General features: G+C 43.3%; 1 protein-coding gene and 1 pseudogene across 2 annotated transcripts; both read right to left on the reverse strand.

The window, feature by feature from the left end:
• Positions 1-5,083: 5,083 nt before the first annotated feature.
• LOC125512830 (F-box/LRR-repeat protein 14 pseudogene) lies at positions 5,084-7,482 on the reverse strand (annotated as a pseudogene). Its single transcript, XR_015608918.1, has 2 exons — positions 7,346-7,482; positions 5,084-6,766 (listed from the first exon to the last, which is right to left on the reverse strand). The product of XR_015608918.1 is annotated as an F-box/LRR-repeat protein 14 pseudogene (transcript).
• Positions 7,483-10,174: 2,692 nt separating this feature from the next.
• Positions 10,175-12,949, reverse strand: LOC125512831 (F-box/LRR-repeat protein 14-like). Its single transcript, XM_087527257.1, has 2 exons — positions 12,831-12,949; positions 10,175-12,231 (listed from the first exon to the last, which is right to left on the reverse strand). The coding sequence occupies exon 2, from the start codon at positions 11,511-11,513 to the stop codon at positions 10,698-10,700; it is 816 nt and encodes a 271-aa protein (XP_087383383.1). The 5' UTR covers positions 11,514-12,231; positions 12,831-12,949; the 3' UTR covers positions 10,175-10,697.
• Positions 12,950-13,336: the final 387 nt, after the last annotated feature.

Raw genomic sequence — 13,336 nt, forward strand, 5'->3', positions numbered from 1 at the left:
AACGGGGATGAAACTCATCGGGTTTTGCCTTCCCAAACCCATTCCCACGAGAAAATCGTAAACCCATCCTCATCCTTGTCACCGTGCGTGGGGCTAGTTTTTCACCCGTCTCCTAAACCCATCAGGTTTTCTAAACCCACGGGGAACCCATGGGGAAATCGACGTATATAAGGAAACATAGAACCAACAAACAATAATATTTCAACAACAAAACGATACCACATTTCAGCAACATAGATAATCAGATTTCAGCAACAAGCAGGAGCATATTTCAACAAGATGTCCAATTACACAAGTTCTAAAATAGAAGTCTTGGTTCACAAATCACAAGCACAAATGAGACGAAATAGTCCAATACATAAATTTTGAAATAGAATTCATATTTCACAAATCACTTTATAGTAGGAATCATCATAGCATCTGTCACATCTCCAAGCCTCCAAAAGACTATCTTCAAAGTTACCAAAGCCAAATCAAAGTGCCAAGTCCTAGAGAAGATCAAAATACACTCAATCTTGGTAAAAAAAACATGTATTTTGCCAGGTCTACCGGGTTTCAGGTTCGGGGACTACCGAAACGGGTGCAAACCCATGAAACGTGTCGGGTTGTATAATGTGCCCAACAACAGCCCCGCGGGGATGAGAAGACGCCCATCCCCATCCCTTAATAGGGGAAAAACCCGCGGGGACGCGGGTTTCGGGGCCCCGTTGCCATCTTGACTCCCTCCTGGCTCACCATGATGGTGGTCTGACTCTCGACTGAAGGTCGCGGCAAGCGAGCCATGCCGTCGGAGCTATCCCAAGCTGTAGAACGGCCATTGTAGCCATCAAGTCCACTGCACCAACTGCCTTGTTGCCGATCTTCATTGTATGCTAATTCTCTGAGCCACCAATCAAGGGAGATGCATCATATCTCAATGGGTTAACATATCTCAATGGAATCTTTTTTGAACAAGGGAGATGCAGCACCACCACCAAGAAAGCACCAATCTCAAACAAACTAGGAATGCGAGCACTTGATCTCAAGGCCGCCTGACAAGAACACGGCACTTGAGTACTTTTTTTAGACAAATGGGACTCAAGTACTGCCAAGGAGGAAAAGCCGTCCTATTATGCACCTGGTGGGATGGGCCGATAATTCGGAGTTCAACTGTCACACAGGGACGCCCCATCGGATTGGAGTGCAAGACAAAGATCTACATATTTGCAGACTTAGTTGTAAACGATCAGGTTTCTATTCGTAAACAGATCTCGAATCATGTAGCTCTAACCTTATATTATCTACCTATATAAGGTGGGGTTGGGGCCTCTTGGTTAGTAGGTTCAACCATAGACACAATATCCTGTACACACAAACCCTTGTGACCTCGAGAACAACTCTCGTGCGCCAAGACTAGGACTCAGTATCACACTCGGCATCATCAGCAACAACAGGAGTAGGGTGTTACCTGTGCCCAATAGCCTGAACATGTATATTTATGTGTCGAGTGTGCTACCCTCACGATCTGTGTTCCATACTCTTCCCCTAACTATTATTGCCGGAATCAAACACCAACTATTGGCGCGCCAGATAGGGATGTGCACAATGAGTTCCGTCATCAACCTCGACACTTTGCTATTGGTTGTTTTAATTGTGAGAAAGTAAACACGGTGTGTTGCGTGTTTGATACTTAAGGCACCGTACCCATGTTGTTTAATTGGGATAGCGACATCAAGTTTTTTTTGTCACCTCATCATTTCCATGACTTCTTTTTCAATTTATTATGAAACTTGCGTCAATTATCAACTTCCTCTGTCTCATAATATAAGATCATTTTTTAAGCTAACAATATAATATAAATAAATTATGAAATTGGAACAACTATCAACGGAAACTAAAAATACTAAAAACTTGTCTTGAACGTTTTGGGTAAACTTTCTGAAACTTTGTCGGGGCCAGCTGAATTATGGAAGACAACAACAAACATAAAAAAACCTTGTCAAATCCGTATGAAACTAGATTGAAATCCCACCCGACATTTGAGTCAACTGTCAACTACAATGATGTATGAACCCCGATGTCAAACCAGCCTGAAACCTGTATGAAGAATCAGTGAAACTTATTCAGTTTTATGTTGAAACAAGGTTCAAGTTGTGAAATTGTGTGAACAATTCTGGAATGGTTCTGAAACAATGTGGGAAAAAGTGAATACGGATGAACTAACTGCAATAGTTATGAAACTTTTCAGAGAACATATTGATACTAAAAATTGGTGAAACCTTTAAAGTTTGTATGTGAGAAATTGAGAACATTATGAAACCCTTTTGAAATAATTTGGAACTGTTCAGAAAATGTATGTAGAATTCTGAGAAAAAAAATATGAAACTAGTCTGGAATCATTTTGAAACCAAAATGGATTTTCAGAAGTTTATTTGGAAACTTTATGAATCAAAGGTTTTGGGATCAAGATATGCAACAAAGTATGCCAATGGATTAGGGATCTAGTACAAGACAGAGCGTTCATAAACTAGTATGTAAATTCGTATTTTTTTCATGATTCATCATGTATTTGTCATACTGACACAGGCAATACCATCACTGTTGGGGAGATGTATGAGGCTCGTCTCTCTCGGTAAAATTATCACAAATGTGAATGTGGCCCTTTTTTATTCATGGTGATCGTTATTCGGGACAAGTTCAGGCCAATAATTGGTTTCTATGTGTATCTTGTCGATGTGATCAGGCGCCATTTCTTTTTTCTATGTATGCTTTGCTTGGTCTGTAACCTTTTAATTCTCCATGGAATCCAAATTACGTCATACATACAGTATATGTTTGGAGGAATTGTTTTTTTTCCTTTCTGTATGTTCAGTCAATTCAGAAAAGTCCAGTCTAAAAAAAGTACCACGTACAGAACATTTTCATAGTAACTGCCTAACTGGTTCTCCAGCAGAGGCCGCGTGTCCGTCACTGCCTTGGGTAGCCGACGCCACTGCGGCTGTGGCGTCTTGGCCGCCAGCTGCTTGAGCGCCGCCTCACTCCTGTCGTTGATGGCGATTGCTGCAGAGCTGGCCTCAAGGGAGGTGGGGTGATCGACGGCCGGCGTGGAGAAGAACGGGAGGTTCATACCCGAGTTGCTGCTGCTCGATGTCACCATGGCCGGCAGCTCGCCGGGTCAGCAGCAGGTTTTGCCGGAGCTCATCGGCTGTGCATACTTGTTAAAGTACACAACGGTTAACATTGTAACTGTACTATACTCAGTATAACATTTTAATGGAATTACTTCCCTCTGTTTGTCTGTGCATACTTGTCAAAGTACACATCTCTCGATTGTCCTAACAAAGGTTCAGAAAACAGACTGTTTTTTTCTTGTTTCTGAACTGTGGTCATGGCAATTCCAGAATTTTATAGCTGCTTGAATTTGCTTGTCTTGTTATTTAATTCCCAACGTGTTTGCTTGATGGTGGCTTTCTGTATTGTTCTACTCCTACATGATATCTCTGGCGACGATTTTGAATGGTAAGCAAATCATCACAACAGGTAAACACCATAATCTGTCGGTCTTACAGATGAAGAGGAAGAAAACACGGCCCTCATTTGGTGTGTGTGGTCTGAAAGATAATTATCAAACTTCCTTTTCGTACTGATTGCAGGTTATAGGCGCTGGGCTGACCGACTCCCGAGTGTTAGAAATGTTGGCATCAGCATGTATCTGTCTGATTGTCTCGCAGATCTTCTCTACCAAAGGGTTGTCTGCTGTGAATGAAACCCTGCAGATGAGAACCCAAAGTGCAATTATCCCCTCGCATCAAGTTTAATCCCATGCGGGGGCGCTGCCGCCATTCAGATTTAACTAGATTACATCAAGTGATAGGCTGAGATGCAATACCATAGCTGTTTTCTCAGCCGTTGTGCACTGAACTATTACCGTGTACATGTATGTTCAGTGTAAGAAAAATGCATTTGTTCCGTGTTCGTAATATGGTTGCTTTGCTTCATATGTGCACATGTGTTGATAAGTTATGAAAATTTCTGTCTAACGCAAAACATGCTTTGAAGAAATGGTTAGCAGATCTAATCCCCAGGCTTAATGCGCTCAATGACGCCTGAACCTTAGATGTTGCACAAGCAGCCAAAAGAACCTGATATTCCTTTGAAATCCAAACACTGAAGCTATAAGAATAAAAGGGTGCAATGCTTGGAGATCTCAACCAAAGATATAAGAAATGAAAAGGGATTACGAATCGAAGCTATTGACATAATATACGCAAGAATTCTTGATATGACTCGACTAGACGACGAGTCGCTGGTTGGTCCGATCTTCCACTGTACTTGCGAAATAGCAATGAACGACGGCAGCAAAAGTCGCAGAAGAAATAGACGCAGAAGAAAAGAAACCTTCGGATCAAACGGATAAGATAAGAAACCAAAGGAGAAGACTTGCAGCGAAACTGATATGAGATCAGACGCGAGCACAGCAGCAACGAATCCCTAGGATTCGCAAGAACACATCCTTGGTGCCTCCTGACGTGAGGCCTTTTCTGTTGTGTTTATCAACTCCAAACTAAAAACAAATCTGCGTATAAGACTCAGGACGCTGCCTTTTATATCCTAGACACCAGCCAGCCGTAAGGGCCTAAACTACTAACCGTCTCAAACTAATACGGAGATCCCCTCCTTTTACATCTCGGAGAGAAAGAAAAAAAAACAAGCTAACTAGCACAACCTGTACGTGGACCCTATTCTGAAGTAGTATTCTTTAATTAGAAAAGCTACTTAATCAACCGGCCACGCTGATCACACATGACTAATAAAAGAACTACTTATTTGCTTGCATGCTTGAAACTACTTCACCGGACATGAAATACTATCAAAATTAGTGCACTTTGGAGGGGTTCTGAAGTTTGGCTTCACCGTGTCCTTCTTCAGCTCCATCGACAAAACCTCAAAGAAGAGAGAGCCAAGCTGTAGCACAGTCGGAAGATTAGAATCTGAAGCCTCTGGTATACTTGCGTCAAAACAAATGGTTGTGCTTGTCTTTTGTTCAACACTTGGAGTCACCCCAAGTAAACCTACGGCATTGGTGCACACATCAACTCTGGCAAATTCCTAACACAGATCTCGCATTACCAAAACAAGTCTAGAACATCTGAAGCATATTGGAACATTGTCGCAAGGAAATGGGAGGTGCACCTCTCCTACAAATTTACTTTCACAGATTTGCGGTTTCAAACTCCTGCTGCTATATAAAAAACACGAATTGATGGCCAAAGACTGGGTTCAGGGCGACCGGCGTCTTTTCCTGTTCGTGTTAATGTACATTCCTTTTAGACTGCCGGGGCTTTCAATCTCTGCCAAGTAGTGAACTGATTTGGCAGCACCCTGCACACCTTTCTGAGAGATCCGGCAGCAGCCTATAATGGTCAGCGACTCCAACTTCTGTGAACGTGCCAGCTCAGCCATTCCATCATCTGTCACTTTCTTGCATTTGCGGAGCGTGAGATTGCTCAAGCAAGGAGCCTGAATAATGAAATTCATACTAGCATCGGTTATAGACCTGCAATCCACGAGCTCAAGATTCTCCAGGAACTGTGAGGATGAGAGGCATTTCATCCCCTCGTCATACAAAATATTGGCACCATTTAGCAAAAGAGCACGAATTGGACAAGACTGGATTAGCGTCACAATGCCCTCTTGTGTGAAACCTATTTCAGTAGGCCAAACGGGGTCGCAAAATGCGAATGTGAGCTCAACAACCTGAAGCATAGGGCAGCTGATAGCTAGAGCCTTTAGGCTAACATCAGTCAATGGCGTCCTAAACTCATAATCTTCACATCTCAGAGGCATAAGCTTAAGTGAGATCGTTTTAAGCTTGCTGCACCTCTGGAATAGTGCAATCATCTCATTCTCTTTTAGACCAATAACATAGTCCAGGTAAAGTGTCTCCAATGCTTTGCACTTCGCCAGGAGGAAAACGAAGCCCAGTTTCTGGCTCGGTTATAATATGAGCCAGCCTAAGATCCTTCAAGCCATCACAGCAGATGTCATAACTATATGGGTAGCCAGACACGTAGGAGGGGTCAGAGGCCCCTGGCATCCAGTAATTTCCATTAATCTCAAACTCAAACTTTTGGAGACTCGTCCACCCTGGGCCAAACTTTAAGAGGTCATACTGGCTGATTCCATCGCATTCCTTTACAACAAGTTCCCCCCGTGCTCCATACCTCCCAAGGTACTCCAGCCACTCCCCGTTGTCTACTGCCGTACAGTCAACAAGGTGGAGAACCGAAAGATACCTGCAACCAACCGCCACTTGAAAAATCCCAGTAGAAGTGACTGCTGGTGCACGGTCCAGCCTGAGGGACTTCAAATTTTTGCACTCAGCTAGATAACCAAGACCAGCGTCATCGATGTATGAGCATAAGCTTAAAGCAAGATCAGATAGCGAGGGGCAGTGTGATGATAGAACAAGGAGGCCTTGGTTGTTCAACTGATCCCGGTTACTAGTCTTCCACCCAGAGTAATTGATCTCAACTTTCACCAAATTGGGGAACCGGGAGAACAGCGATACCAAGGCTTCTGCAGAAGGGTTGAGTCCACAGCCAACGCGGATAGCATCCCTGTGCTCCGCCTCAACGGTGCAGAGCTGCTTCGACACGAGGGAAAGAGAATTAAGATCACTTGTCTTGGTAATCCTCTTGACGATCTCTGCAAGCAGTGGCTCTGGGATATCCTCCATCGAGTGTCTCAGCTGCACAACCTGGGCAATCTCAAGGTTCGGCAGGAGCTGAAGTAAAGATTCATTGTCAGAATGGAACACAGCAAGATAACCAAATGACAACTGTAAGAGCTAATGTAAAAGGAACATCAGTGAAAAATTGAACTTTTTAATACTAAGTTGAAAGATTCATGCGCTTATCTACGCAACGAGTGTTAATGAGTTGCAGCCTGATGTATGCATCCATATCATGGAACAAGAAAAGGTTATAAGAAAAATCAAATTAACATATACCGCCCTACATATGGAACTGAAATTGCTAGCCCATAGCTGAGCATCAGTGGGGAGAGAGAGGATAGTCTAGAAATACACCAATTGGAACTACTACAAGTTCACCACATAACTAAACATCCACCTGCTGAACTGAACACAGATCTGGATGGGCCCAAGCAATCAGATGAAGATAACAATCCAGAATAGGTTTTGCTTAGAAATTAAACCAGGCCATTTCCTCGCAGAGCTACACAGTTATTCCAGGCTCATGTGTAGTGGGCTAGGTGCATCAAGATTCAAGTACATAGTGGAAGAACTCAAGTGGAAAGAGCCAATGTTGCTCGAGAAGGAAAGGGAATGGACCCAAATCCGTACCTCGGAGGAAGCAGCGAGGGAGGCGCCGTTAGCACGGCCGGCCGGAGGGAAGAACTGAGCAGGGACGGCGGTGACCGAGGGCGGTGGATTGGGCGGAGAAACCCCCGCGGCGAGGTCGACGGCGAAACCCTTGCGACGGTGAGTGGAGCGTCGGATTCGGCAGCTCGAATGAGGAATTTTAGTACTACTTCAGCCGCAGTGAAGGTGGCTTGGGCTTGGGCCCGACTTCATGATGCGGCCCATATTTCATTTTCGTTTTGCTTTAATTTAAAAAAATTCATTGAAAAATCTCAACCGTTCGGGATTTGACCTTGGCAATTCGAACATTTTCGATGGCAATTTGAGTTGACGTGAAGACAACTAAATTTGTTGGCAAGCACGATAATTTTCTGACAAAAATAAATTGAGAGCGGATTTGTCATGCTTATCAACTAAAGTTGCAATGTCAGTAAATATAAATTGTCACAAAAAAGTTCGTTTTCCCATGGTCAAATCCCGAATGTTCAGGACTTCCCGGCATCCTTTTGGTTGTGTGGGATGTATATATCTTCTATTCTTAAATAGTTGATCCCCATTATCTCAACTCTCTCGACATGCATACATGTCATCTCATCATCCACTAATTATTTCTTTTAACATGCATGAGAATTGCTATTTATATGACCTCTCAACATGCACAACTTCCCAACTTAAATCATTTAAATAATATTTCTCTTGACATGCATGAGAAATACAATATATTATATCTATTTAAATTTTCATTTAAATTTCATCAAAAAGTATTCAAATCAATCCCCGTAGCAACATGTGGGGTATCATCTAGTTTATATTAAAGACTCATCCTTATAAGGAGACCCAGAAACAACAAAAATTACAAATAAGTCCCTCTAGATCCCAACGGCGCGGGCATGAGGCGTCCAAGACGAGCCGGTGGCGCGCCACTGCCGCTGCTCCTCCTCTACCTGGAATTTAGAGTCAGCCTATTCCGTAGACAGGAAGTCACCGATGCTAAGGATCCAAAGAATCGTTCACTCTAATCGGCAACGACATGAACGTTTCCCATAATCGGCAACCGTGCAGCACACGCTTGCTCCACCCCTCCCCTGCGGCTACTCCATCTCTCCTGTTGTTGGTGTTGTTGCAGGCTCCCTTGCTCAAGCAGCCGCTCCATCCTCTAGTGTGGGCGCCGCTCCATCCTCTAATTCGTGAACATCTTTTAAAATCACAAACATTATTCAAATACATTAACATTTTCCAAAACGACAAACAATTTTTGAGTTCATGAACATTTTCTCAAATTTGCAAATGTGCTTCGAAATCATAAACATTTTTTGAATTCATGAACTTTTTTTAAGTTCCCAAACATTTTTTGAATTTGTGATTCTTTTTGAATTTGTATTTTTTTAGAATCATGAACATTTTCAAATTCGTGAGCATTTTTTAAAATCACAATATTTTTCAAATCCCTGAACATTTTTCAAAATCACAAATAATTTCCAAATCCGTAAACATTTTAAAAAATCACAAATATGAGCAATTTTTGAATTAGTGAACATCTTTTTGAATTCACGAACATTTTTCCAAATCCTAAACATTTTTAAATTATTGTAACATCGACTTTTTTTACTGTAACTGTGCGGAAAATTTTATCTCAACGCCAACTCAATGTACAGGGTGAGAATCACCTAGAGAAAAAACAGAGGCCATCAAGGAAGAATAAAAAGAGGAAGTCAACGGGAGTCAGGTTAGTCTTTTGCAGGGGTAGAATTATCTTACTCGCAAAAAAAGGGATAGAATTTGCTGAAAATAGACCGCAGGATGGCGGTGTAACATTGAATAATTAGACTCGCTGTGCACAAACAATACATATCTGTTTGAATTTTGTTTAAAACAGAGTAAAGTTTCCTCCCAAAAAAGAGAGTAAAGTTCAACTTTGTGCACTACGTGAGAGGCTAAAATGCGAGCCCATCTCTATCTGCCTTTTTGCCATTTTTCACAGAATTTGCCTTCTTTCATGTAACGTAGGTTTACAGTGTGCCCACAAAAAGAAAAAAGAAAAACAAGAAAACGCCTTGGTTCTCTATTTGCAGCTCCGCTCTGCTTGTTTCGATCAGTTCTGGTAATAATAAGGAACTTGCAGCTCTGTCCACAACACTTGTTTGATTTGTGCAGCTCGACCCCTGTTTGGAAACTAACTGTGTGCAGATTTCGTCCCCAGCTTCAGTGTGCTCAGTGACACCTGATGAACTTTTTTGGGAGGCAAACTTCAAACTCTGCATTCTATTAAGTCCAAAACACAGCAAGGGAAACACTTTATTTATTTGCGAGATACCAGCCCCTGATTACAGAAGCAGACAAGCTTATAAAGATGATTAAATCTAAGAAAAACAAGAACTGATGACCTGAATGGTGATGCATAACCTGAAGGGTTGCACCAGCACCCGAAAGAACCGGGTATCATTGCTCAAAATCTGAACTCCACACAGTTTCTCTTGAGCTGCTCAGACTTTGACCCAAAGACCATTGTGAATTTTTCAAACCCTGGATGTCTTTGCCTGATGCTGGCTTTCTGAATTGTCCTACTCTACATGATATATCCCTGACGACGATATGGAACAGTTTAACCATGACACAAGTATGCATCAGGTAATCATGAAATCTCTCGAGTGAGATCATTTTTCCTTCACAAAGATTCTTCTCTTCAATGGAGCCTTTGTTTACCCTGCGACATGTGTTTGCTTCTCCTGTTATTTAGTTCTCAATGTGTTCGCTTCATGGTGCCTTTTTTACACTACACAAGTGATAGGCTGAGATGCAATACCATGCACAAAACTATCACCATGTACATGCATGTATGTTCACTGTAAGAAGGCATTCTTCTTTGTTCGTAACCTCTTTGCTTTGTTTCATATTGTGCACATGTGTTGTGTCCATAAGTTATGAAAAATCCCATCTAGCGCAGAAACTGTAGTAAAGAAACGGTTAGCAGATCGAATTTCAAGGTTTAGTGCACTCGATGACGCCCGAACCTTAAATATTGCACAAGCAGCCAAAATAGCCTGATCTCCTTTTGAAATCCAAACACTGAAGCTATAAGAATAAAATTTTGCAATGTTCGGAGATCTCAATCAGAGGAAGCAGACCTTACAAATAGGAGCAAAGCAATGATATTACAAATCGAAGCTACTGTCATCACATAAGCAAGAAGTCTGTCTAGAACATGCGAAGCCAATTGGTACTTGTCGCAAGGAAATAGCAGGTGCACCTGTCCTCCCAGTTTACTTGAATAGATTTGCGGTTTCAAACTTCTGCTGATATATAACAAACACGAATTAATAGCCAAAGACGGGATTCAGGGCGATCGACGTCTTTTCCTGTTCCTGTTCATGTTCATTCCTTTTAGACTGTCGTGGCTTTCAATCTCTGCCAAGTAGCAAACTGATTTGGCAGCACCATGCACACCTTCCTGAGAGATCTGGCGGCAGCCTATAACGGTCAGGGACTTCAACTTCTGTGAACGTGCCAGCTCAGCCATTCCACGATCTGTCACGTTCTCACATTTGCGGAGGATGAGACTACTCATGCAAGGAGCTTGAATAATGTGACTAATACCAGCATCAGTTACAGACATGCAATCCACGAGCTCAAGTGTCTCCAGGAACTGTGCGGATGAGAGGCCCTCCATCCCCTCGTCATACAAAATGCTGGCACCATTTAGCAAAAGAGCACGAATTGGACAAGATTGGATGAGCGCAACAATGCCCTCTTGTGTGAAACCTATTTCAGTAGGCCAATCGGGTTCGCAAAATGTGAATGTGAGCTCAACAGCCTGAAGCATAGGGCAACTGAGAGCTAGAGCCTTAAGGCTAACATCAGTCAATGGCGTCCTATACTCATAACCTTCACAATGCAGAGGCATGAGCCGAAGTGAGATTGTTTTAAGGTTGTTGCACCTCTGAAATAGTGCAATCATCTCATTCTCTTTTAGACCAATAACATACTCCAGGTAAAGTGTCTCCAATGCTTTGCACTTCCCCAGGAGAAAACGAAGTCCAATTTCTGGCTCTGTTATAATATGAGCCAACCTAAGATCCTTCAAATTATCACAGCAGATGTCATAGATGTATGGATAGCCAGACACAAAGGAGGGATCACTGGCCCCTGCCATCCAGTAATTTCCATTAATCTCAAACTCAAACTTTTGGAGATTCGACCATCCTGGGCCAAACTTTAAAAGGTCATACTGGCTGATTCCATCGCAATCCTTTACAACAAGTTCCCCCAGTGATCCATACCTCCCAAGGTACTCCAGCCACTCCCCATTGTTTACTGCCGTATAGTCAACAAGGTGGAGAACCACGCGTCAAAAACAAGGTGGAGAACCGAAAGATACCTGCAACCAACCACCACCTGAAAAATCCCAGTAGAAGTGACTGCTGATGCATGGTCCAGCCTGAGGGACCTCAATTTTTTGCACTCAGCTAGGTAACCAAGACCAGAGTCATCGATGTATGAGCAGAAGCTTAAAGCAAGATCGGACAGCAAGGGGCAGTGAGAAGATAGAACACGAAGGCCTTGGTTGTTCAGCTGGTCCCCGTTGCTGGGCTTCCATCCAGAATAGTTGATCTCTACTTTTGCCAAATTGAGGAACCGGGAGAAGAGCGACACCAGGGCTTCTGTAGAAGGGTCGAGTCCACAGCCAACACAGATAGCATCCCTGTGCTCCGCCTCTACGGTGCAGAGCTGCTTCGACACGCGAGGGGAAGAGAATTAAGATCACTTGCCTTAGTAATCCTCTTGACGACCTCTGCAAGCAGTGGCTCTGGGAGATCCTCCATTGAGTATCTCAGCTGCACAACTTGGGCAGTCTCAAGACCCAGCAGGCACTGAAGCAAAGATTCTATAGTCAGAATGGAACAGAACAAGATATAGCCAAATAACAGCTGTAAGAGCTAATGTAAAAGGAAACATCAGTGAAAAATTGAGCTTTTCAATACTATAGTTTGAAAGATTCATGCGCTTATCTTGACAGTGAATGGTAACCAACTGCAGGCTAATATTTGCACCCAAATCATGGAACAAAAAATATTACAAGGAAAAATTAATCAAACGACCTAACATATGAAATTGCTGCTGGGTGGGGGTGTGGGGAGGGGATAGTCTGAAAACACACCAATTAGAACAGCAAAGTCCACGAGATAATCAAACATCCACCTGCTGAACTGAACACACATCTGGAAGGACCTAGCCAGTCAGATGAAGATAGCGATTTCTAGACACTCCAGGACAGGTTTTAATCATATTAGGAAAAAAAACAGGTTATTTCCTCTAGAATTTCAGAGATATTCCAGGCCCATACGCGGTGGGCTAACTGCATCGGCAGAGCCAAGTACAAGGTGGAAGAACGGAGCGCACGCAAACATCGCCTCGGCTGGCTCAACCAATGTTGCTTGAGAAGGGAAGGGAATGGAGCCCAAATCCTTACCTCGGAGGAAGCAGCGACCAAGAGAAAGGGCGGCGCCGGCAGGGAGGGAAGAGCTGGGCGCAAACGGCGGCGACCAAGGGTTGGAACGGGTGGGGAAACCTCCGCTACGAGGTCCCAACCCTCGCCTTCGGTTAATTTGACAATTTTGACACGTGGATGAAAAACTGCTTTTAAAAAAATTTCACTCAGCTGACCTTTTTTAGTGACGCCCGACACGAGGCGCCACACTACACTGTGCAACATTTCATAGATAGGCGCTACATGTCTGACCAGCGTCGCATCCCGGACTGTTTAAAAATTACTAAGTCAATGTGCACCACCTAAGAGCTAGGCGCCACACTATAAAGTGTAGCGCCTAGCCTCTAGTAACGCCTAGAGGCTAGGCGCTACACTGTATAGTGTGGCGTCTACCTCTCAGACGTTGCACACTGACTTTGTAATTTTCGGATCACACGAGATGCGCCGCAGGCCAGACGTGTAGCGCCTATCTGTGAGGCACTGCACAG

Source organism: Triticum urartu, chromosome 6A (genome assembly GCF_056163025.1).
Source record: "Triticum urartu cultivar PI428250 chromosome 6A, HENAU_Tu73, whole genome shotgun sequence".
Taxonomy (NCBI): domain Eukaryota; kingdom Viridiplantae; phylum Streptophyta; class Magnoliopsida; order Poales; family Poaceae; genus Triticum; species Triticum urartu.